This window comes from Panicum hallii, chromosome 1 (assembly GCF_002211085.1).
Source record: "Panicum hallii strain FIL2 chromosome 1, PHallii_v3.1, whole genome shotgun sequence".
NCBI lineage: Eukaryota > Viridiplantae > Streptophyta > Magnoliopsida > Poales > Poaceae > Panicum > Panicum hallii.
In genome coordinates this window covers 53509540-53533980 of record NC_038042.1, presented here as the reverse complement: position 1 = coordinate 53533980, position 24441 = coordinate 53509540, and the positions used below count along the sequence as shown (strand labels likewise).

Genomic DNA, 24441 nt, shown 5'->3' with positions numbered 1-24441 from the left:
AACAGCCCCCCAAGTGACGAGAAACAAAAAATCACACCCATGCGTACCGACCGGCGCCACGCAGGCGTAGCTACCTGGACTAGGAATCCGTATTCGCCGTACTCCACGGAAGTAGTAGTAGTAGTAGTACAGCACTAGTATACTAGCTTAGCTTAGCTTAGTGTTGTTTGGCCACGCCAGACATTTTTGTTTCAAGCCATGAATTCTTGTTAGTAGTCTATTTTACTATAAGATACGTGGAAAAAAAAATCTAGTTATACATGACGTTTCGGACGCATGGTGTCGGTAAAATACTAAAATAGCATTTAAAAAGTTGGACACATGGTTTGGAAATATAAAAACCATGATGTTTTATGAATAGTATGTTCCAAAATACGAAAAAAAATACACTTACGTTTGCTCTATGCAAATCAGTTACTTTTGACAGCAGTAGGAGCATCTTGGATTGGATAGCTGGATTATTATTTTTCTGTTACTTTGGACATTGGAGGATCCCACATTGGTCTTCAACGAAGCACTTGAGAGTGCCTTTAACTTTTTCTCCACCTGTATCAATTGTTTATTTGTTTTCCATCACCCGTAACATGTAATCACCAGCTGCAGCATGTTTGGCTACTTTTGACAACCCTAGCGGAGTAGCGGTTCAGTTACAGTAGCAAGGGTACGGTACAAAATGGGACAAGTGAAAGCATGCAGGAGCTAGCTACAGGAAAGAGGTGCAGTAATGCAAGAGTAGCCAGCATCTTTATTTGGAGAGCAGCGTCTCTGCCAACAGGGCACCTTTCGACCAAAATTCTCTACGTATATTTTAAGCGGCGTGGGGGAATACGAACGATCGCCGGCGGCGACGACCGACGAAGCAGCGGCGATGGCTCGCTCGGCCGGTCAAGAAGAACAAGCAGCATGGGCCCCCATTGGAGGGAGCTTTCGGTTCCCTCGTCGCCTCTCCCTTTCCTTTCCTCACGGGGACCAAAATATTCCACGTGGCCCCGATGGGTGTCGTCACGGTTACGAATCGCTACCCTCGCTGCCACGTCAGTTGTCACTGTTGTAGTGCTAATTGCAAAGATACGAAGTTATGTCACCACAATAAACCCATAAGGTATTCGCGAAAAAAACAAACAAACAAACAAAATGGGCCAGTGGGCTGGGGTGGAATCTGGGGATTAGAGTGCTCCCAAGTCGTAACAGCCATGGAAAGAAAAATCGGTAGAAAGGGAGTATAAAAAGTTAAATTTAAACAAAATGGCCTAATGGCAGGCGTCTAGCAAACGCAGCGTCCACGCTCCACATGCAGAGTCTTCACACACCCCTCCAGTCGGCTCCGGCCGGCTGGCAGAGCCGAGCAGCCGATCCAGCGGCTCGGCTCCAGGCCGAGCACTCGAATTTGAATTTGAACTCGCCATTACTACTGTAAATTTGCCGTGCGGCGAACCGCAAAATTCACCTGGGAAACGAGCGGTGCCGGTAAATCCACCAGTCGCCGCTGCCGCTCGCGAAGCCGAGAGGCCGAGTCACCCGGATCCGGATCATTCGTCCACGACGAGCCAGCCAGCTAGCTACCTCCTAGTAAAGCGCGTCGCATATAGGGCCCCGGCCCCCGGGCCATAGGCTGCTGGTGAACTGAAGGCCGCCGAGCCGGCCGACAGCCGCGCACGCCCTCGGGATGCGAGCCGGCGGCGGGGGGCGCGCGGGCCCCAAGGAACCCAACCGCAGCGGCCAGCGGGGACCGCGGCAACGAGGGGCAGGAGGCCGACGGGACGACGCCGTCTTCCTTCCGTCCTCTCGATCAGCCGGCCTCTCCGGCTCTCCGCTCCCGCCGGCCGGGCGCGTCTCCACCCAAGCCGCTCTCCCAGTCCTCCACCACGCTGCCGGCCCCGACACGGTGGGCCACCCCGGCCTGTGGGGTGCGGGGCACAGCAACATGCATGCATCACCCGGCACGCTGCGGCCTGCTGCGGCTGGTACTTGTGCTCTCTCTCCTCTCTCTGGATCACTCTCGGTCTTGGGCGTGCAACTTTTCCTTCCCTTCTTATTCACATCTTCCACCGTTCACATCCCTCATTCTGTCACCAACCACCGCCACCACCAGTACCACACATCCATCCTCTTCTCCTCCCTCAGCTCTAGCTCTTCTTCTCTCCTACCTCCATTACCGCAGCACCTCTATTGATCTTCTCTTCGTGTTCTCTCTCCCAGTTAGCTGCACATCTCTTAGTGTATCCTCGTTACCTTTACAATTCACCGACAAGCTAAGAAGATCAGTTAGCATATGGTATGACCAGGATTCAGGATAATGAAGTAGCTAGCTATAGATAGTTTTCAGAGGTGTGTATCTAGGTTTTGTGTGGCTCGTGATTTGGAAGAAGACACTACCTTACCGTTCTCAGGTGGCTACTAGCTAGCTAGAGAGGTAGTCAGCTGGTGATCCATCGATCGATGATGGCCGGAGCACCGCCGATGCACATCTGCATGGACTCGGACTGGCTCAAGGTACGCACATCACCCATGATGCTCACACGAACAGCAAGTGCTTGATTTTGCATCTCGTGCGAATACATCCCCATATGATCTGATCATCTCTACACGATTCCTTGTCGCTCACAAGCCTTAATTAGTACAATTCCTTGCATCTTTGCATATTTCTTCTTTTTCTCATAGAACATATTTGTTCATATATATTTCCTGTTTCCATGGTGAAAATTTCATAAGGATTACTAGTTAATTTGCTAAGTATTCTCTGTGTTATATATATGAAGAATCTGAACATTGACGTTTCTTTTACATCGACCTCATCTATGTCAGCTGCCTCCCACAATAGATCCTTGTTTGTGAACAGTTGAAAGGCTGCCAGTATTTAGATGGCCCATCTGTTGGCAATTCACTTTTCTCTTTGTGGATCTCTATTTCTCCCTGTTTGATTTAGACATATGCTTAATATGGTGAAAGAGTACGATGAGACCATCGATCTGGTAGTTAAACCTCGACGATGATACTATTGTGATCATAAAAATATATAGCCGCATGCATGAAATTTACCCATACAGTTTGGATCATAAATATGGGTAGATGGGGTTTCATCTGAAGTTTTCCCTATTTATTTACGTTCCTTAGATGACGATTCAGTTAAGTCCACATGAATTATATAGCTCGCTCGTAAATGCTTTCAGTTTCAAACCATGTGTATTTTAGTCATGATGTGTTACTTTTACTGACAAACTGAAACTCTAGAAGGAGCAGTCACAAAAGATGTCATAAAACAGAGTAAACGATCAACTAGATAAACAGTAGAAAGTGTCATACACCGTCAGTAGATACGTACCCAGATTTTGCAAGCAAAAGAAACAGCGCGATGAAAGAGGGTTTGAACAAGTACGGTGTGATCATCTGATCTACCTTGCTTTAACTTTACAAACACTGAAAAGACCACGCATCTAGATCTCCTCAAAACTGTCAATATAGGGTTCGTTATAGCAGCACAAATATATAAGGACATTCTTCAGACAGCATGCACGTCAAGCAACACAAGATCGAATTAGCGTCATCTTACCAATAACAAACGTACGTAGATCATAGGAAATGCATGGGACGTTAGTTCATGCTTAAGAAAATCAAGACAAGTACACCCTGCATGGCCCTCATGAAATCTACGTTTGTTGTAACTTTAGCATGTGATCAAAAGCGCAAAGAAGATCGCGGGGCAAGTGATCGATGCAATTCTAAAAGCTACGGATACACCAAGCTGATCAGATCTGAAACTTTAATCTACTTGATGCACCCATCATCAGACATCATCATCTTGTAGCTTTGCATGGAGTTCATACTTTAGCTTATCAGAGAAACCATATGAATATCAGCTTCCAAAAGGTCCCTACTGGGCTGGGACCATATATACATGCAACCCTTGCTTTCTCGCATTCCGAGGCTTCCATTCTGTCACAGCTGATGATTGCGATCACAATGCCACAACGTGGTCTTGTGCTTTCCAGGGCATCGTCCCCGAGGAGCCCGGGATGGGGTCGTCGTCGCCATCGGCGGAGCTGATCGCGTGCCCGCGGCCGGTGCACGCCGCGGCGGCGGACCGGCGCCTGCGGCCGCAGCACGACCAGCCGCTCAAGTGCCCGCGGTGCGAGTCCACGCACACCAAGTTCTGCTACTACAACAACTACAGCCTCTCGCAGCCGCGCTACTTCTGCAAGACGTGCCGCCGCTACTGGACCAAGGGCGGCTCGCTCCGCAACGTCCCCGTCGGCGGAGGGTGCCGCAAGAACAAGCGCGCCAGCGCCAAGAAGCCCGCCGCGCCGCCGATGCTGCAGGCGCACGCGCGGCAGGTGGCCGCGGAGACCGGCCTCCACCTGTCCTTCTCGGGCATGCAGCAGCTGCCGCCCCCGCCCGCCGCGGCGGACCCGCTATGCAGCCTCGGCCTCCTGGACTGGAAGTACGACCCTATCCTTGCAGGATCCGGCGGCGCGGCCGGCGCGCTGGACGGCGCCAGCTCCGAGGCGCACTTCGCGGGGGCAGGCATGATGGGCATCCCCGGCGGCGGCGAGTGCCACGCGCTGAGCGCGCTCCGGTACGCGGCCGGCCTGGGCGAGCACTTGCAGCTGCAGGGGCTGCCGTTCGGGGGGCGCGCCGAGCACGACGCCGTGGAGATGAAGCCGCCGGCGGCGGAGAGGCTGCTGTCGCTGGACTGGTACGGCGAGGCGAGCCGCGCGCCGGAGAGCGCCATCAGCTCGCTGGGCGCGCTGGGCCTGTGGAGCGGCATGATCGGCGGCGCGCACCAGCACCACGGCTCCTCCGCGGCCATCTGAACCTGGCAGAAACGTGCCTCCATGCTGCTTGCGTTGCATGCATTAGTGGTTTGCTAATGGCGTTAACGAGTGACTACGTAGGAGTGCTTGCTTTCATTTTCTTTTGTTTGTTGGTTTTGCTATTGTCATCTTCTGTTTGGTTTCATCGTTTTGTTTGGACGATCGATGCTTGCAGCTCGTCATTTCAGACGGTGTCTCTGTTGTTGTCCCACTTCAAAGTTCGAACGTTTGCTGTGGTTCAAAGTTTTATCGATCTATGTGGAGCCATATATAGAGCTTAGAGCATAATACAAATATTTTCGTTAACTGAAGCAATTTTCTGCTAACTACACTTGGTGATCCAATCATTTGCAGTCTTAAGTCTTCAATCAGTCGCAACTAAAGAGTACTCTCTGTACAAGATTTATCCATAACCCTTGTACATGGTTAAGAGAAGGAAACACTGTACATACTAATAAAACTACGCAATGTCACAATTTGTTTGACAAGTTCAAGCATATTCGCTGGCGTATATGAGATAAAGATGAAATATCTCAGTATGTGCAAAGAGAAAAGGAAAACAAAAGGAGTCGGAAAAACAAAACTAGGATGGGTACTTAACCTGTGATCTTTCGGAAAAACAAAAGGAGTCGGAAAAACAACAAAGAAGCTGCACCTGCAGACATCAGATGGGTACTTCCACTGCCACATTTTACTGTGATCTTTCGGGTAGTTGGACACTGCCTCAAAGTTTCACATAGTACAAAAAAGGACGAGCTGTCGAGCTTGACCACAGCATTGACATTGCGTCAAGTTTACCGTAGCATTAGCAGCATTAGTAGTTTGACATTTGTAACTGATTGCTAGTGTGTCATTCAGAACAACTCAGAAGTCACGGTTTGTGGAGACATTACACCATGTACCAACACAAAAATGACTCATTGAGATAGCTATGATATCCATGTGATTTGATAGAACAATGTTACCGTTACCATCTTCCTTGAAACATCCAATGAGCAACCATGAGAACACCTGGTCTTGAAGACTGTGCTGATTGCAAATTTGCTGATATGCAGCTATGAAATTTGTTCCAGTGTCCAATTTGTGGAAAACACATGATGCAATGTTTTTCTGAAGTCTTGATGGCCGCCGCGTGTTTCCGGTCTGTGCAGTACCTTTTTCTTAATCAAAGTCCTATCCAGGCCTAGCTTAAGAATGCGAAGTCCAGCTTAAATGCAGCCTGAAGTTTTTCTTTCAATTCGGAGTACCCGCACACGCAGATCAGCTGCATGTTCGAGAATTTGGAGTACCTGCAAAAATAGTATACAAACTTCAAGTGGTCAAATATCTGGAGCACTTCATATGCGCCCATATGAATGGCATTTACCAGCTGCAAGAAAAGAAATGCTGCCACCATAGCTTGCATATGCATTATATTGGTGACCTATATATCTTATACTGTGTGTTTTTGTAGGTTGAAGCCAACTAGAATCCTGTGACAATGTCCAGGCCACACTTATCTGTGACTGGAATTACTAAGAGTTCCACTAAGTAATGGCATTTTATAGTTCCATCTTTCTTAAAGTGTTGTGAGCTCCACCTGAGTTTTGAAGGCGGATACTACTATACCGGCGACCAATACACACATAAATGTTGTATTCTTAACCTGTTCTAAGCAGTGGACCAAGGTGAAAAAGGCAGTTCATGTCATACCCTATTTATCTGAAAGAAGAAAACTATAGCTTCCAAAAATGGTTTCATCAAGCAATACCGCAAAAAGTAATTTTGGCTTTGCTATGTAACAGTAGTGTTGATATCCTCTACACAATTTAAGATCAAGGTGAAAAGACCAGTATATTTTACCCCATTTATCTAAAAGAAAAACACAGGTGCCAAAAAAGGGTTCCATCAACCATATCAGAAAAGTGATTTCCGCTAGGTAGACTTCTATGTAAATGCTGTGCTGATGCACTCTAAACAGTTTCACATATCAAGTAATGAAATTCAAGATCGCACTAACATTCAGAACACAAATATAACCACAGAATTTTGCAATATTAGACACTGAAAGTTGTATTCATTAGAATATCGAACCTGCAGATAACTTTAATGTTAGTACTCTAGGAAAGTTTTGGGCGTTTCTATTCATTAAAAACTGGTAATTTATTTGCAGACAACCATCAATGAAGACACAGGGATCATCAGATCGTACATTATAATACCTGCTCAATTACTTACTTCAGTATGCTATCTGCCTATAGAGTCTACAGAATGTATAAGAACTTCGAAATTTCCAAAACCTTCTTTATGAACAAAACTATGGGCTATGGCATGTTCCAGCCTACATACTGATCTTTAACTTGAATATAACAGTCAACATATACATCGCAAAATTAGGCAAGTTAGTATGATGAATAATAACCTTTGTAAATGCCATTTTCCTCCGCCAGTTTTCTTCTAGAAGTTCGGCATCAGTTGAGGTACATTCAATGATTCAAGGATCAATTTCAACTCAGAAAAGAGCAGAATCCTCAAATACTAAGCCAGTGTCTAGTTGAAAGGAACAGTCCTCGCCTCTCAGTTTTCTTGACAGGTCGCAGAGCAATGTATAGATATTCTCCTGATCTTGGTGAGGCCTCTCCCCAGCAGTGAATGTGTGCACTACATTATTGACCTCAACTGCACTGTAACCTGGCATTCTATGCAAACCTCTACCTCGCACCGTGTCTCTTGTCTCCTTTACACTCTCCCACTTCTCATCAAATGCATAAATATTGGCCAAGAGACTGTAGTAGCCAACATGGTCAGGATCCAGCTTGAGCAGGTTCTCAGCAACTGCTTCGCTCATCTCAGTGTTGTTGTGTTCTCTGCAGGCGGCAAGCAAGGCACACCAAGTATGAGCAACAGCTCTCCCATCCATTTCATGAATGACCTTTATGGCCTCTTGAAGTTCACCGGCCCGCCCAAGGAGATCAACCATAGCACTTTGATGCTCTGGATTTGGCATGACTCCATAAACTCGAGTCATGCTATCAAAAATTTGTCTTCCTTCCTGAACCAGGCCAGAGTGGCTGCATGCTGATAACACTGATATGAATGTCACACTGTTGGGTTTAATTGATGAGGCAATCATCTTTTGGTACAAGGCAACAGCTTCCTGACCAAGGCCATGGGCTCCATAACCAGAAATCATTGAACTCCACAGAACAACATCCTTTTTTGTGGTACTTTCAAATACCCTGATAGCGCTATCTAAGTTTCCACATTTTGAATACAAATCAAGAAGTGCAGCTGTTACAAACACCTTATTATCGAAACCACTTCTAACCAAATAGCCATGGAGACAGATAGCTTGGCGAGCAACACCAGATTCCGAGCATGCATTAAGTACCTTCACCATTGTGACCGCATCAGGAGCATGATCATCCAATAACATGCATTTGAACACTTGGATGGATTCATCAGGGAGACCATTTTGTGTGAGGCCACTAATGACTGCACCCCAAGCCACCACATCTTTGTTTGGCATCCGATGGAAGAGGTGCATCGCCTCCTCATGACATGAGCACTTCATGTACATATCAACCAGCGCAGTTGCAACACCCACCTCAAGTTCACAACCCATGTTGACAGCAATGTGGTGGATGCTCTTGCCTTCCTCAACATCCGCAGCAAGTGCGCAAGCCTGCAGAATACTCACCAAAGTCACAGAATTGGGTTGGACACCCACCTGAACCATCCCCCTGTACACCCTCAATGCCTCATGTGCGTTTCCTGATTGCACATATCCTTTGATCATGCTACTCCAAGTAACTACATCCTTATCTGCCATTCCCTCAAACAACCTCCTAGCTGCCTGGACATCACCAATTTTCACATAAAACCCAAGAACAGCATTCATTAGAGCTAGATTATACCCCAAGCTGTTCCTAACAAGATACGCGTGGGACGCCCGCCCATTCCAGGCATCCCCCAGCTGTGCCGCTGCCGAAATCACGCTCACAAGCGTGACCGGAGTTGGCACAACGCCCCGGCCAACCACGTTCCTTGCAAAGAACTCCATTGCCCCCATGGCCAGCCCGTTCTGTTCATAGCCAGTCACCACGGACGTCAAGAGCACAACGTCTGACTTCTCCAACGCGCCGTACGCGTTGACGGCCCCGACCATGTCTCCGCACCTGGCGTACATCTGCACGACCGCCGCAGCGACAAAGGCGTCTTCGGACGCGGCGCAAGAGCGTACGGCAACCGCGTGCACGGCGCGGCCGTGGGCGAGGGACGGGAGCATGGCGCAGGCCCTGAGCAGGAGCGGGAAGGTGAAGCCGTCCGGGCGCACTCGGAGCCGCGGAACGCGGAGGATAGCGGCGCGCCACTGCCGCGCGCGGAGGTGGGCGCGGAGAAGCGCATTAGCGAGGCGCGGCGTCGGGCAGGGTATTTCGTCGAATAGGTCGCGGGCGAGGCCCGGGGTGTACGACTCGAGGACGTGCGCGGTCAAGTGGTGTGAGGAGTGGAGGAGGCCTGAGCGGAGGAGGTGGGCGTGGAGGTGCGCGGCGGCGAGAGGGGTAGAGGCTGCAGCGGCCGCTTCTAGAAGCTTCCGGAGTGGTGGCATGTATCGGACGGGAAGACACCCGGAGTCGGCCGCCGACGCCGGTTATCGGCTTTTCACGCTGGCAAATGCCAACGGAAACTTTGGACGAAGTAGGGCTGTTTGGAGTTCGAAATTTGCTACCGGACTCAAACTAACAATATCACTTGCGGAAACATATATTTGAAGAAGTTCTTCCGTTAATGTTCGCATACTTTGTGGTGTTAACTATTTTATTACGATGCCTCACTTTTTAATATTTTATTCAATTGAATATTTGAATTTAAAGAAGTATATCTATAATGTTCCTTCTACTCTTATTGTTGTATAGTTGACGTTTCATAGAAAATTGCTACATATGCATAGGATAAAGAACAAATTTAAATTCATCCTTCTATGTTCTATCTTGTTAATCATTTTCAGACAACAATATTGCTATTCGCTAGATAAATAGAAGAAAAATCTTTTCTTGATGGTAGTAACGGGGAAGACCAACTTTAAATGGCATGTATTAACTATTCTTAAAATTATCTTTCGGTGGCATGCATGTTAATTTATCCTCAACTTTTTTACCATGTTTTGATTTTTATATATTCCCCATTAGTTTTTACATGGATATTTTGATTTGAAAACTCCATAATCATATTTTGACCAATTAATATAATTAATATTGCATAAAAAACCTTTGACTTGCGAGTTTATTAGTCTAATCTTTCAGACTAATTTGAAAAAAGATTAATTGTGGTCAAAACTTAGGAAGTTTGAATTTCAATTTATCAGAAACAATGAAAAGAAAAGTAATTCATTTGCTGCTATAGAGTGTCATAATAGCATTACACGTGGAATTCAGCTCTCAATGAAAGTTTAGATTTGTTTACACTTCTATGGATGTTTTCTACACTACTTGTATATATAGCTGCTATTGGTAGTATGAATATTTAAGACTACTAGTAAAACTGTGAAAATGTTTATCCTCTTGTTGTCTAAGTACGATCCATTGTTACTACGTTAAGAAAAGTATAGCTTGCAACAAAAATAAAATAAAGAAAGAAGATGTCATCATTTTCCAGATTTAAAATTTAAGGGCACTATATTCACAACAAATTCCGAGCAGTATTTCCCCGACGACCCAAATCTTGCCTACTTCTCCACATCATGCATAAAAAATATAAGGATAAATGACAACAACAAATTTGCGAGCACTCCCTTCCACGAATCCTCCACCTCCATCCACCACATCATTCACGGCTTTCTCTGTCTCGAGGCGAAGCGAGAGTGACAAACCAAGCGGAGAAGATAACGGAGTGGGACCCGCAGGAAGCGGAGGAGGAGAGGCAGGCAAGGCAAGGCAACGCGCCGTCATCTCCTTCTCCCTCACGCCGAGGAGGTCAGGTCAGGTCAGAGGCCTTCGACTACTAGTCATGGCCCGCATCTAGGAGGGAGCAGAAGGGACCGGATGGGGCGCGCGTTCGTGTACGTGATCCTGGGCGGCGGCGTGGCCGCGGGCTACGCCGCGCTCGAGTTCGCCCGCCGCGGCGGGTACTCCCGCGGTGAGCTCTGCATCATCTCCGAAGAGGCCGTACGCTCCGCACCCTTTGCTTCCTTGGTTTTTATGTATTTTCCCTTCTCATTTCTTTGAGTCCGGAATTTTTGAGTATTTCCATCTCCGCTTCCTGTCCAACCTTCGACAGATAGGGCCCGCGCTGGAATGCTTCGGCAGCTTGGATTCCTTGTTCTATTGTTCCTCGAACTCTAATTGGATTAATACTTTAGATAGCATATATCTCTAGTCAAGTAGAACCGGGACACGTAGGGGAAGCAATCGCTGAATTGAGCTGAAAAGGTTGCAATTTGGGGAGTCACCGACTAGTCTGCAGTTTGATTGTGAAATTTGATCTGTGAGGTATTAGTGTCAAAGTCATTATTAGTTCTCTTCAGGACTGGACTATCATTTTTACTGTATCACCAAGGAATAAATGCTCCTTCCAAATTCCAAGATTCCATTTTTTGATTCTACAAGGAGCTATTAGAATTTATAAAGGATTTGGACCTTTTCAGTATGGTCTGTGGTCTCTAAATTTAAACCCAAGAAGCTGCAGATCTTATTCTTACGGCCATGCATCACTTTAATATCAATCAACAGTGCCTGAATGATAATCTTTGAAGACTATACGAAGACAACAAGTCTGTAAAAATAAAAACAAGCTTTTTCTGGCTTGAAGATTGTAAGCTGAATTTTTTTAGGTTTGCATGAGGCAGTATTCTTTAACAACACCAAAAAGATGTTTCAGTTTGTTCATCCACAGAAAGTACTGCTTGTATTTTTTTTTTGTTCTCAATATCAGATGCTGGTTTGAAATTGCAACGTTGATGCTGTAGGCTCCACCTAACCTTCTGGCTACTACATACATGTTTTTCTTTTCTCTTTCCCCTTGTTAGACAAAACACATTGCCCATTTTTGCAAAAGTGGGGCACGGAATCCTCACTGGAATCACATTCTTTTGCTTGTAAAATATACTTCAGAGTTCAGAATTACCATTTAGTTCAGTGTTCTAAGGTCTTGTTATTTGGCACCTGCTTTGCTGGTTATAATTTTTTCTGCATTTTTTCCAGGTTGCTCCTTATGAACGTCCTGCATTAAGCAAAGGATATTTACTCCCAGAAGGTGATTTTCATATGCGTTTGTTAACTCCTCATTCTAAAGAATACAATGTTGTGTTCATTTTCTGTAACTAAAATAATTTTGTTTAATGTTGCTTTTTTTTTTCATTTTGAGGCAATTGTTGTTCTTTTGAATATTTTTTGAATGTTATGTGCATTGTTAATATCGCTGACTGTTGTTAACCTCTGAGATATTTGCAGGTGCTGCTCGTCTTCCAGGATTTCATACTTGCGTTGGTGCTAATGATGAGTTACTGACAACAAAATGGTACAAAGAACAAGGTAGGGTTTCAATCTTCTTTACTGGATTTTATGATTCTATGACTAATCACATATATTAAATATTGGCAAATGCTATAGATTATTAGATATTTAAGTAGCATCTTATTGGTCATGACCTGTGCAACTTATTCAGTAGATCCATCCATATAGTAATCTATTCTTTCATTCAGTTCGAAGGATCGTATTATCGTCCTCTGTCATTGTTCCTGTAAGAGTGCGTGACCATGATATATTCTGTTTTCTTGTAAGAGTGCGGTGAACATGATATTTTCTATTTTTCTAACTACTACTTTACTCAATTAGGCATTGAACTTGTTCTTGGAACAAAAGTGATTTCTGCTGACGTGAGGCGCAAGACATTGCTTACAGCCACAGGAGAAACTATCAGCTATAAAACTCTTATTATTGCGACAGGTGCTCGGGTATTGGATCTGTTTGTACTTCTTTTTTCGTCCAATTATTTTCGTTTCAAATTCAATTCTTCATAACACTTGCTATCCTTTACTGTTAAATAATGATCTAGTTTGTGATGTTTGATTTATGTATTTGTCTAACTTTCTTTCTTTACATAACATAGGCTCTGAAGTTGCAAGAATTTGGAATACAAGGTTCAGATGCTTCAAACATATGTTATTTACGCAATATTGATGATGCGGATAAGTTGGTCAATGCGATGAAATCATGTCCTGGTGGAAATGCTGTTGTCATTGGTGGTGGCTACATTGGAATGGAATGTGCAGCGGCATTGGTCACTAACAAGATAAGGGTCACCATGGTCTTCCCTGAGAAACACTGCAGTAAGTAGTTGATTTCATCACCTAAATAAAGTTTGAACTCTTTGTGGCAGGGCTCCCAGCATGCTATAATACCTCTCCTGCTGATCTAAATATGAACTTGATTTATTTCTGCAGTGGGTCGTCTATTTACAGAAAAAATTGCAGAATATTATGAAGACTACTACACCTCAAGAGGGGTCACCTTTGTTAAAGGAACTGTGCTTACATCCTTTGAAAGAGACACGACAGGGAAGGTGAGTTTCCATAGTTCCATACCATGAAACTGGAACAGGCTTGAGATAGATAAATAGCAATTTTACATCTAGTACCAAGTAAAAAGTCATAGTCATATAACCAAGTCATGGTCCAGAGCCTCTTTTTCAGCACTTCCTGGTAGTACATATGGATAACTATTAGACATTTTCATCCACCTATATCTACTTCATTTCATTGGTAGATGGCTATAAACTAGGTTTTCCATTTTTCGGGAGAATTTTTTCAAATTTTGCTATTGATTTGATCCTAATCCAGTCTCTTAGATTCACCTGGATCAGCCTACACGTAATCGGATAAGCTATCTAGTTTATGACATCTTGGTATTGCATGATTTGATTGTTGATAGCCCTGGAATAGAAATGGCTTATTTCTGAAACAGTATGTTCCAGCAACAATGACTCGATGTCAATGATGAGCTAACACAGATTCATCAATTCCTCTAAATCTCTTTACTGAATCTGGCGTATTTAGGCTATGAATATCAACCACTATTAGCTCTACCATTTTAAAGCACCTTAAGCAGTATAAGAAACTTAAGCTAGTACTGTTGTTGTTAAGTTGATAGTTAAAAATAATATTGTTCCCGTGTATGCACAGGTGACTGCGGTAATCCTCAAAGATGGTAGACACCTTCCTGCTGATATGGTAGTGGTTGGTATTGGCATCCGTGCGAACACTAGTCTTTTTGAAGGTCAGCTTGTGATGTCAATGGAGAATGGTGGGATAAAGGTAAATGGACAGCTGCAGACAAGTGACAGCTCTGTATATGCTGTTGGAGATGTTGCTGCATTCCCCATCAAGCTTTTTGATGGTGATATCCGACGGCTTGAGCATGTTGATTCAGCTCGAAGAACTGCTAGGCATGCCGTTGCATCCATCTTGGAGCCTTCAAAAACCAGGGACATCGATTACCTACCATTCTTCTACTCCAGGGTCTTCACACTGTCCTGGCAGTTCTATGGGGATAATGTTGGGGAAGTGGTTCACTTTGGAGACTTCACAAGCAGCAGCCCAAGGTTTGGTGCATATTGGGTCAATAAAGGCCGAATTGCAGGTGCATTTCTTGAAGGTGGAAGTCGGGATGAATACGAGGCCATATCAGTAGCTGTTCGGCGGAAAGCAAAGGTCGCAAACATGGCTGAACTTGAAAAACAAGGCCTGGCGTTTGCCATTCAGGAGAGCCAGACGGAAGCGCCTGACTGTGGGCTTGCCGTGGTTGGAAAACCTACTTACGCATGGCATGCCACAGCTGGTGTGGTCGCAGCAGTGTCAATCGCTGCGATTGGTTATTGGTATGGCAGGAAGCGTCGCAGGTGGTGAACTCAGGACCACCTCGTTCTAATTTGTGTGCCATCTGTTGGGATCTTGTGGTCAGCTGATGCAAGAAGACCTGGGATGTGCTATTGGGTTCAGCTACTCAAAGCAAGTCCAGTGTAACTTGTATGAAAGTATAGTTTCAACTCTCAAATGTAAACAGATAGTATACAAAGTTACAAACACCATCATGTACTGTTTAATGAGCAAAATTCTGCTGCTAAACTATCAGGAGCACTCTTGTTGTAAAATCACAATTCTTTCCCCAAATGAGATGCAGAGTTCTGTGACCTTGCTGGCCACTTTGTCCCATCCGAGGTCGTGCTAGCTGTTGCGCGTGTGTCTGTGTGCCTCTGGCGTTAGGTCTCTCTTTTGCTCTGTCCTGTTTTATTTTCCTGTCTCACCGTCTCTGCTTTCTTTTGTGCAAAAAACTGTTGTACTTCCTTTCTCCCTTAATGAAATGTGTGGTGAGCACGTTTTCTAAAAAAGTATGTCCAAAAGGCAAAAGCCCACCTGATTAGCACCGATGCTCGTATCATATGATGTTCCAGCATCAACTAATATTACCAACATTCTGGAAAGATGCATTATCAACGTTCTGAAAAGATGGTGAAGCTTTTCTTTACCCAGAAGGATTCCAATATTTCCTTGACGACGAGGGAAAGAACGGCACCGATCGGGCCCCGCGGGAGGAGAGGCGGGCAAGGCATAGTTTTTCCTGCCACGCCGGCCCCGCGCCTGCTCTCCTGCCCGCAAGCCAAGAACCTGGTCGGAGGGGCCCGATCGAACCGTGCTGCGATCACGGCTACTTAAAGCTCGTCCATGGCGGACGGGAAACGACGAGACTTGGGAGAGAGGAAGACAGAGAGGGAGAATTACGGTGCGAAGGAACCAGATGGGCCGCGCGTTCACGTACGTGATACTGGGCGGCGGCGTGGCCGCGGGCTACGCGGCGCTCGAGTTCGTCCGCCGCCGCGGCGACGCCGCCCCCGGCGAGCTCTGCATCATCTCCGAGGAGGCCGTATGCTTTCCTTCCATCCTTTCCTTATCACGCTCTGCCTTTTGCTGTTCGATTGAGCATTCTGTGATTTTTTTTTCCTGAGCAATCATTTCTCCAATCACTCGACAGGTTGCTCCTTACGAACGTCCTGCGCTAAGCAAAGGCTATCTGCTCCCGGAAGGTGCGTGCCTTTTTCAGTCACGGATCAAGGAGTGTTTGCGAAAAACATGTGTGGATTGCATCCTTAACCTTCGTCAGTGCATTGTTAATATCGCTGACTGTTGTTAACCTCTGAGATATTTGCAGGTGCTGCTCGTCTTCCAGGATTTCATACTTGCGTTGGTGCTAATGATGAGTTACTGACAACAAAATGGTACAAAGAACAAGGTAGGGTTTCAATCTTCTTTACTGGATTTTATGATTCTATGACTAATCACATATATTAAATATTGGCAAATGCTATAGATTATTAGATATTTAAGTAGCATCTTATTGGTCATGACCTGTGCAACTTATTCAGTAGATCCATCCATATAGTAATCTATTCTTTCATTCAGTTCGAAGGATCGTATTATCGTCCTCTGTCATTGTTCCTGTAAGAGTGCGTGACCATGATATATTCTGTTTTCTTGTAAGAGTGCGGTGAACATGATATTTTCTATTTTTCTAACTACTACTTTACTCAATTAGGCATTGAACTTGTTCTTGGAACAAAAGTGATTTCTGCTGACGTGAGGCGCAAGACATTGCTTACAGCCACAGGAGAAACTATCAGCTATAAAACTCTTATTATTGCGACAGGTGCTCGGGTATTGGATCTGTTTGTACTTCTTTTTTCGTCCAATTATTTTCGTTTCAAATTCAATTCTTCATAACACTTGCTATCCTTTACTGTTAAATAATGATCTAGTTTGTGATGTTTGATTTATGTATTTGTCTAACTTTCTTTCTTTACATAACATAGGCTCTGAAGTTGCAAGAATTTGGAATACAAGGTTCAGATGCTTCAAACATATGTTATTTACGCAATATTGATGATGCGGATAAGTTGGTCAATGCGATGAAATCATGTCCTGGTGGAAATGCTGTTGTCATTGGTGGTGGCTACATTGGAATGGAATGTGCAGCGGCATTGGTCACTAACAAGATAAGGGTCACCATGGTCTTCCCTGAGAAACACTGCAGTAAGTAGTTGATTTCATCACCTAAATAAAGTTTGAACTCTTTGTGGCAGGGCTCCCAGCATGCTATAATACCTCTCCTGCTGATCTAAATATGAACTTGATTTATTTCTGCAGTGGGTCGTCTATTTACAGAAAAAATTGCAGAATATTATGAAGACTACTACACCTCAAGAGGGGTCACCTTTGTTAAAGGAACTGTGCTTACATCCTTTGAAAGAGACACGACAGGGAAGGTGAGTTTCCATAGTTCCATACCATGAAACTGGAACAGGCTTGAGATAGATAAATAGCAATTTTACATCTAGTACCAAGTAAAAAGTCATAGTCATATAACCAAGTCATGGTCCAGAGCCTCTTTTTCAGCACTTCCTGGTAGTACATATGGATAACTATTAGACATTTTCATCCACCTATATCTACTTCATTTCATTGGTAGATGGCTATAAACTAGGTTTTCCATTTTTCGGGAGAATTTTTTCAAATTTTGCTATTGATTTGATCCTAATCCAGTCTCTTAGATTCACCTGGATCAGCCTACACGTAATCGGATAAGCTATCTAGTTTATGACATCTTGGTATTGCATGATTTGATTGTTGATAGCCCTGGAATAGAAATGGCTTATTTCTGAAACAGTATGTTCCAGCAACAATGACTCGATGTCAATGATGAGCTAACACAGATTCATCAATTCCTCTAAATCTCTTTACTGAATCTGGCGTATTTAGGCTATGAATATCAACCACTATTAGCTCTACCATTTTAAAGCACCTTAAGCAGTATAAGAAACTTAAGCTAGTACTGTTGTTGTTAAGTTGATAGTTAAAAATAATATTGTTCCCGTGTATGCACAGGTGACTGCGGTAATCCTCAAAGATGGTAGACACCTTCCTGCTGATATGGTAGTGGTTGGTATTGGCATCCGTGCGAACACTAGTCTTTTTGAAGGTCAGCTTGTGATGTCAATGGAGAATGGTGGGATAAAGGTAAATGGACAGCTGCAGACAAGTGACAGCTCTGTATATGCTGTTGGAGATGTTGCTGCATTCCCCATCAAGCTTTTTGATGGTGATATCCGACGGCTTGAGCATGTTGATTCAGCTCGAAGAACTGCTAGGCATGCCGTTGCATCCATCTTGGAGCCTTCAAAAACCAGGGACATCGATTACCTACCATTCTTCTACTCCAGGGTCTTCACACTGTCCTGGCAGTTCTATGGGGATAATGTTGGGGAAGTGGTTCACTTTGGAGACTTCACAAGCAGCAGCCCAAGGTTTGGTGCATATTGGGTCAATAAAGGCCGAATTGCAGGTGCATTTCTTGAAGGTGGAAGTCGGGATGAATACGAGGCCATATCAGTAGCTGTTCGGCGGAAAGCAAAGGTCGCAAACATGGCTGAACTTGAAAAACAAGGCCTGGCGTTTGCCATTCAGGAGAGCCAGACGGAAGCGCCTGACTGTGGGCTTGCCGTGGTTGGAAAACCTACTTACGCATGGCATGCCACAGCTGGTGTGGTCGCAGCAGTGTCAATCGCTGCGATTGGTTATTGGTATGGCAGGAAGCGTCGCAGGTGGTGAACTCAGGACCACCTCGTTCTAATTTGTGTGCCATCTGTTGGGATCTTGTGGTCAGCTGATGCAAGAAGACCTGGGATGTGCTATTGGGTTCAGCTACTCAAAGCAAGTCCAGTGTAACTTGTATGAAAGTATAGTTTCAACTCTCAAATGTAAACAGATAGTATACAAAGTTACAAACACCATCATGTACTGTTTAATGAGCAAAATTCTGCTGCTAAACTATCAGGAGCACTCTTGTTGTAAAATCACAATTCTTTCCCCAAATGAGATGCAGAGTTCTGTGACCTTGCTGGCCACTTTGTCCCATCCGAGGTCGTGCTAGCTGTTGCGCGTGTGTCTGTGTGCCTCTGGCGTTAGGTCTCTCTTTTGCTCTGTCCTGTTTTATTTTCCTGTCTCACCGTCTCTGCTTTCTTTTGTGCAAAAAACTGTTGTACTTCCTTTCTCCCTTAATGAAATGTGTGGTGAGCACGTTTTCTAAAAAAGTATGTCCAAAAGGCAAAAGCCCACCTGATTAGCACCGATGCTCGTATCATATGATGTTCCAGCATCAACTAATATTACCAACATTCTGGAAAGATGCATTATCAACGTTCTGAAAAGATGGTGAAGCTTTTCTTTACCCAGAAGGATTCCAATATTTCCTTGACGACGAGGGAAAGAACGGCACCGATCGGGCCCCGCGGGAGGAGAGGCGGGCAAGGCATAGTTTTTCCTGCCACGCCGGCCCCGCGCCTGCTCTCCTGCCCGCAAGCCAAGAACCTGGTCGGAGGGGCCCGATCGAACCGTGCTGCGATCACGGCTACTTAAAGCTCGTCCATGGCGGACGGGAAACGACGAGACTTGGGAGAGAGGAAGACAGAGAGGGAGAATTACGGTGCGAAGGAACCAGATGGGCCGCGCGTTCACGTACGTGATACTGGGCGGCGGCGTGGCCGCGGGCTACGCGGCGCTCGAGTTCGTCCGCCGCCGCGGCGACGCCGCCCCCGGCGAGCTCTGCATCATCTCCGAGGAGGCCGTATGCTTTCCTTCCATCCTTTCCTTATCACGCTCTGCCTTTTGCTGTTCGATTGAGCATTCTGTGATTTTTTTTTCCTGAGCAATCATTTCTCCAATCACTCGACAGGTTGCTCCTTACGAACGTCCTGCGCTAAGCAAAGGCTATCTGCTCCCGGAAGGTGCGTGCCTTTTTCAATCACGGATCAAGGAGTGTTTGCGAAAAACATGTGTGGATTGCATCCTTAACCTTCGTCTCGTCAGTCGTCAGTTCATCCAACCCCTGCCGCCGCCGCCGCCGATAGCAGAGTTGCTGCTGACAGAGCTAGCTGATCGTGCGTCATTCTACCGAGCTCGGTGCTCGGGTGAAGAGGACGAGGACCATGCCATCGCCATTTTCCTCGGAAGCGGCGACTGTGGGCTGCGAGTCCTGCGGCGAACGCGGGGCAGGGCACACGGCGATGGCGACCTTAGCGTCCATCCTGGCCTCCCGCCGATGTTGTCGAGCCTCCCGCTATTCTAGTACGGAGTAGAAATTAATGAATCGGAGAATCTGAAGGCAAGACGCGGTCACCTTCTGGTACAGGAGCGGCGGGCGGCGGAAGCCTCGGCTGTTCCCGCCGGCGTCCGGCGGGGTGGGTGGAGACGGAAAGGCAACTTTGCGTTCACTTAGGGCATAGCTCGATCTGGGCCGCAAACTTTGAATCCAACGGCTGGAATCGCCCCTTCATCGTCGGCTGCGGTCAAAGTATAATTTTCAGATACCCCCCTAAATTGCATTGCAATTATTCTCCGCGATCCAATATTTTACATAACACCCCCAAATTCGGATCGCGATTAACAGTCGCGATCCGAGTTAAGGTGTTAAGTGTAATTTAGACTAAGATATTTACATTTAACCCCCTAAATCGGATCGCGATTACTAATCGCGATCCGATTATTTGCATAAAGCCGCTAAAATGGATAGAATATTTACACATTAGGTTTTTTTTTGCTTCTGCCATCCTCCGCCCTTTCGTCGTTCGTGACCGCGCCCTTCCTCCTCCGCTCTAGTCAGTCGCCGGCGTCATGGACTCGCCGGAGTCGGAGGGCTGCGCGATGGTGAAAGCATATATCCATGCCTTCCTCGTTGCTCCACTCCTGTTCCTCTTCCTTTCCTCCGTTTCCGCATCCATCCATGGTCGTAGCTCCTCTCCTTTTCCCAGCCTCCGGCGGCGGCGGCGGGCGCATCGGTGCGGAGGATTGATGGAGCCCAAGGGTGAGTGGGTTCAGAAACCAAGTGCATGCGCGCGATTTCCATAATGCCGCGCTGCTCCTTGTCGCGCATGGCCCCGAGCTCGACCACTCCGCCGCCGTTTGGGGCCATTCTATTGCATGCGATTGGGCCGGGTCAATTTGGTGCAGCTGAAATTAATTGAATTTCGATGTAGCCTGCTATACCTTTTTTCTGCTACACGCTTCTGTTGGAATGATTCAGTTGATAGTTGCTTTCGAGATTGCGGCAATCGGCAGTAAACTGCTTAAGTTAGCTCTTTCAAATTCTATTGGGTATACGAAGGGGACACACAATGACATGAGTTTCAATCTTTCAGATTGAATTGTTTTTTTTTCTTTTGTGCAATTTCAGATTATACAGACGATTAATATTTGCAGGGCATTGCTATCCACATAAAAATTTGTTTAAATGATTTGGGGTCTGGATATCTTGAAAACTTTTTTTTTTTTTACTTTGGATTTATCACATTTACAGGTGGCGCTCGTCTCCCAGCATTTTATACTTGTGTTGGTGCCAACGATCAGTTACTTACACCAGATTGGTATAAAAAACATGGTAGGATCCTGTCTGTGTTTACTGGGTTTTATGTTATTTGTGCATTACATGTTGCAATCCCTATGTTTAGTTAGATTTCAATTGGACTATAACATCTGGGAAGTAACAAGAGTTAGTGTTACCGTCTATCTTTTTCTGACAGATGGATTAGCATGTCTGGTTTTCCCTCATCTGTAGTTTGATCATGTAATCAGCTCAATCTACATATCTAGTAACTGTTCATCACTATGGATGATATGAATTACCACTTTCCTAGGTGTTGAGCTTATTCTTGGAACGAAGATAATTTCTGCTGATGTGCGTTGGAAGACATTGCTTGCTTCCACTGGGGAAACTATCAGCTATAAAACTCTTATTGTAGCAACGGGTGCTCGGGTATGTCGAGATTCTGTTTCTGGTTATGTCTGACTAGCCTGCTATTTTTGGACTTAACATGTATGTTTGCCAGGAAATCGATTTATAACATGTTATTTTGTCTGTTTAAAATGTAGGCCTTGAAGCTGGAAGAATTTGGAGGGAGTGGCTCAGATGCTGAGAATGTCTGTTATCTGCGCGATATTGAGGATGCAGATAAATTAGTCTTTCGAATGAGATCATGTCCTGGTGGCAATGCTATTGTAATTGGTGGTGGATATATAGGAATGGAATGTGCTGCCGCTTTGGTTGCCAACAAGATAAAGGTTACCATAGTCTTCCCTGGAAAACACTGCAGTAAGTAGCTGATGCTATCATTTGATGAACATATGAAGCCTGAATACAATGACACTTATATGCAGATCAGTGCTTAGAACATATACGCACAATCTTATTTTTCTTAGCTGTGTTCAAATGCCAAAATATGCTGTTGATTTTTCGTTTTCAGTGGGTCGTCTGTTTACACCAAAAATTGCTGAATTCTACGAGAACTACTATACTTCAAAAGGAGTTACTTTTATCAAAGGAACTGCAGTTTCATCACTGGAGATCTCATCTGGAAAGGTGAGTTTCCGTTCGGCCATTGCCTGTAACTTCTACAGTAGATGATTTGATGATCAGCCATATTCAGATTGCCAATAGGATGTATGTTCACCATCTCCTAGCAGCTTTACTGGAAATCTGAAATTTCAAGCAGCTGTTTTGTGCCAATCAATACCAACCACTATCAACTGTGCTCCGCTATATTTGAAAGTTTGAAGTCTACTCCATCCAATCTGATTATCTGAGTTTTTTTTTCAGCAATATTCTTTTGCGTGAATGCACAGGTGACCACAGCAATATTGCGAGACGGCAGGCGCCTACCTGCCGACATGGTCGTGGTTGGCATCGGGGCGCGCGCGAACACCGCGCTCTTCGAAGGCCAGCTGGTCATGGAGAAGGGCGGCATCAAGGTGAACGGGCAGATGCAGACGAGCAACGCCTCCGTGTACGCGGTGGGCGACGTGGCCACGTTCCCCGTCACGCTCTTCGGCGGCGACGCCCGCCGGTTCGAGCACGTCGACTGCGCCCGCAGGACCGCCAGGCACGCCGTCGCGGCGGCGCTGGACCCCTCGGGCCCCGCCGGGGACATCGACTACCTGCCCTTCTTCTACTCCAGGGTCTTCGCGCTGTCGTGGCGGTTCTACGGCGACAACGCCGGGGAGGCCGTCCACTTCGGGGACCTGGGCTTCTCCGCCTCGTCCACGCCCAAGTTCGGCGCGTTCTGGGTCAGCGCGGCGGGACGCATCGCCGGCGCGTTCCTGGAGGGCGGGAGCCCGGAGGAGTACGAGGCGATCGCGCACGCCGTCCGGAGCGGGGCGGCGGTCCCGGACGTGACCCAGCTCGCACGGGAGGGCCTCGCGTTCGTCTTTCGGGATGGCCGGAGCCCAGCCGCGCGGCCGCGTCCGCGTCCGCGTGGGCTTTCTGGCGGCGGCGGCGGCGACAAGCCTTCCTACGCGTGGCACGCCACGGTCGGCGTGGCCGTGGCCGTGTTCATCGCGGCGCTCGCGTACTGGTACGACCAGAAGGCGCCGTGCTTGGTGAAGCACAGCTTCTGAATAAGCTTGGTACCGTGGCGATGAGTTCAGGGCGTGCATGTTTACAGAATGAAATGCTGGTCGTTGTGTGGACTAAACACATCGAAACTGTAAATCCATCTATCACGCTCTCGTAAACCTGCCTTCCATCAGAATTTGGATCAAGTGTTCCTTTTAAGTACAGAAAGGCAGTGGCACATTTCTCCGATCACTTGAATGACAGGTTGCTCCTTAAACAAAGGCTATATGCGGGGCACGCTGATTTACGGTCGCTTGTAATTTTTTTTTGGTGCGATCGATTTCCGATCAGAGTATCTTCCCTCTCTGTGCTTCCGCTGGAATAATGGCCCCATCCCACTCTCTTTTCAGCTCCGCCCACCAGCTAACAGGTTCGTTGATCAATAACTCACGCCAGTTGTTCTGACATATTAATTGTACTGCGTGAGTGAAGTTTTATAATAAAAAATATGAATTGAAAAAAATTGTGCAATTTTTAACAACAACATGGAGAAAAGAAAAATAGGAGAGAAAAAACGAAAAAAATAATTTCAAAACAAAAATTTTATGTTAAGATATATAATGTAGCAATAGTTATGCTGAAAAATTTTGGAAACAAAATTTGTGATAAAAAATTTACGAAAATAAAAATATTCAGAAACATTATTTGAAAACAAAAACTTATAAATCAACATTATGAACAAAATTCAAAATAAAAGAAAACGTTGGTTGCAGAAAACATTGGAAAGAAAAAAATGATAACAAAATTTATGAGAAAAACTTTTTGAAAAAGGATAAAATTCGGAAAGAAATTTTGGAAGGGAAATTATGATCAAAATTTCAAAGAATAAAAATGCTGAGGAAAATTTTGGAAGGAGAAAAATGCAGATCAAAAGTTATCAAATAAAATCGGAAACAAAATTTATACACAGAACAAAATAAATTTTGATCTGGACCGGAAACTGAGGATCCAATTGTTGGAATAGCGCTCTACAGCGTCGAGGGCGGTTAAAGTATAAGTTGCAAATACCTCCCGTTTTAGATCGTGATTAATAGTCGCGATCCGATTTAGAGGTTCACCACGGATATTTATATAAAACACCTAAATCGGACCGCTAACACGCTAGTATGGATAGAATATTTACACATTAGTTTTTCTTTTCCGCGTCCGCCATCTCCTCGCTC

General features: G+C 45.6%; 5 protein-coding genes across 6 annotated transcripts; 4 read left to right on the top strand and 1 right to left on the bottom strand.

Annotated features, from left to right (window-relative positions):
• Positions 1–1859: 1859 nt before the first annotated feature.
• LOC112901724 (dof zinc finger protein DOF5.6-like) lies at positions 1860–5060 on the top strand. Its single transcript, XM_025970696.1, has 2 exons — positions 1860–2493; positions 3990–5060. Exons 1-2 carry the CDS (start codon positions 2440–2442, stop codon positions 4809–4811), a joined length of 876 nt encoding a protein of 291 aa, XP_025826481.1. The 5' UTR covers positions 1860–2439; the 3' UTR covers positions 4812–5060.
• Positions 5061–5447: 387 nt separating this feature from the next.
• Positions 5448–9484, bottom strand: LOC112879920 (putative pentatricopeptide repeat-containing protein At3g01580). Its single transcript, XM_025944358.1, has 2 exons — positions 7213–9484; positions 5448–6100 (listed from the first exon to the last, which is right to left on the bottom strand). Exon 1 carries the CDS (start codon positions 9397–9399, stop codon positions 7303–7305), a length of 2097 nt encoding a protein of 698 aa, XP_025800143.1. The 5' UTR covers positions 9400–9484; the 3' UTR covers positions 5448–6100; positions 7213–7302.
• Positions 9485–10663: 1179 nt separating this feature from the next.
• On the top strand, positions 10664–14995 carry LOC112900025 (monodehydroascorbate reductase 2, peroxisomal). Its single transcript, XM_025968764.1, has 7 exons — positions 10664–10954; positions 11990–12041; positions 12239–12319; positions 12623–12741; positions 12897–13116; positions 13231–13349; positions 13969–14995. Exons 1-7 carry the CDS (start codon positions 10832–10834, stop codon positions 14689–14691), a joined length of 1437 nt encoding a protein of 478 aa, XP_025824549.1. The 5' UTR covers positions 10664–10831; the 3' UTR covers positions 14692–14995.
• A 570-nt stretch (positions 14996–15565) lies between these two features.
• On the top strand, positions 15566–18728 carry LOC112899809 (monodehydroascorbate reductase 2, peroxisomal-like). 2 transcript variants are annotated; one of them, XM_025968536.1, is made up of 7 exons: positions 15566–15706; positions 15815–15866; positions 15992–16072; positions 16376–16494; positions 16650–16869; positions 16984–17102; positions 17722–18728. In XM_025968536.1, the coding sequence occupies exons 1-7, from the start codon at positions 15581–15583 to the stop codon at positions 18442–18444; spliced, it is 1440 nt and encodes a 479-aa protein (XP_025824321.1). In that variant the 5' UTR covers positions 15566–15580; the 3' UTR covers positions 18445–18728. The 2 variants fall into 2 exon arrangements, with proteins under 2 accessions (XP_025824321.1, XP_025824241.1); XM_025968456.1 differs by having other exon boundaries at positions 15815–15914.
• Positions 18729–18883: 155 nt separating this feature from the next.
• On the top strand, positions 18884–23470 carry LOC112899942 (monodehydroascorbate reductase 1, peroxisomal-like). Its single transcript, XM_025968643.1, has 7 exons — positions 18884–19459; positions 19568–19619; positions 21188–21268; positions 21525–21643; positions 21760–21979; positions 22131–22246; positions 22510–23470. Exons 1-7 carry the CDS (start codon positions 19334–19336, stop codon positions 23278–23280), a joined length of 1485 nt encoding a protein of 494 aa, XP_025824428.1. The 5' UTR covers positions 18884–19333; the 3' UTR covers positions 23281–23470.
• The last annotated feature ends 971 nt before the right edge of the window (positions 23471–24441 follow it).

What these genes read in the sequence shown, in the direction of transcription:
- LOC112899809 (XM_025968456.1), top strand. Translation starts at nt 15,581, where the DNA reads ATGGGCCGCGCGTTCACGTACGTGATACTGGGCGGCGGCGTGGCCGCG. An exon ending in AAAATGGTACAAAGAACAAG is followed by an intron (nt 16,073 to 16,375) that starts GTAGGGTTTCAA and finishes TTACTCAATTAG; the next exon opens with GCATTGAACTTGTTCTTGGA. An exon ending in AAAGAGACACGACAGGGAAG is followed by an intron (nt 17,103 to 17,721) that starts GTGAGTTTCCAT and finishes GTGTATGCACAG; the next exon opens with GTGACTGCGGTAATCCTCAA.
- LOC112901724 (XM_025970696.1), top strand. Translation starts at nt 2,440, where the DNA reads ATGATGGCCGGAGCACCGCCGATGCACATCTGCATGGACTCGGACTGG. An exon ending in TGGACTCGGACTGGCTCAAG is followed by an intron (nt 2,494 to 3,989) that starts GTACGCACATCA and finishes TGTGCTTTCCAG; the next exon opens with GGCATCGTCCCCGAGGAGCC.
- LOC112900025 (XM_025968764.1), top strand. Translation starts at nt 10,832, where the DNA reads ATGGGGCGCGCGTTCGTGTACGTGATCCTGGGCGGCGGCGTGGCCGCG. An exon ending in CTTCCCTGAGAAACACTGCA is followed by an intron (nt 13,117 to 13,230) that starts GTAAGTAGTTGA and finishes TTATTTCTGCAG; the next exon opens with TGGGTCGTCTATTTACAGAA. An exon ending in AAAGAGACACGACAGGGAAG is followed by an intron (nt 13,350 to 13,968) that starts GTGAGTTTCCAT and finishes GTGTATGCACAG; the next exon opens with GTGACTGCGGTAATCCTCAA.
- LOC112879920 (XM_025944358.1), bottom strand. Translation starts at nt 9,399, where the DNA reads ATGCCACCACTCCGGAAGCTTCTAGAAGCGGCCGCTGCAGCCTCTACC.
- LOC112899942 (XM_025968643.1), top strand. Translation starts at nt 19,334, where the DNA reads ATGGGCCGCGCGTTCACGTACGTGATACTGGGCGGCGGCGTGGCCGCG. An exon ending in GCATCATCTCCGAGGAGGCC is followed by an intron (nt 19,460 to 19,567) that starts GTATGCTTTCCT and finishes ATCACTCGACAG; the next exon opens with GTTGCTCCTTACGAACGTCC. An exon ending in CTTCCCTGGAAAACACTGCA is followed by an intron (nt 21,980 to 22,130) that starts GTAAGTAGCTGA and finishes TTTCGTTTTCAG; the next exon opens with TGGGTCGTCTGTTTACACCA.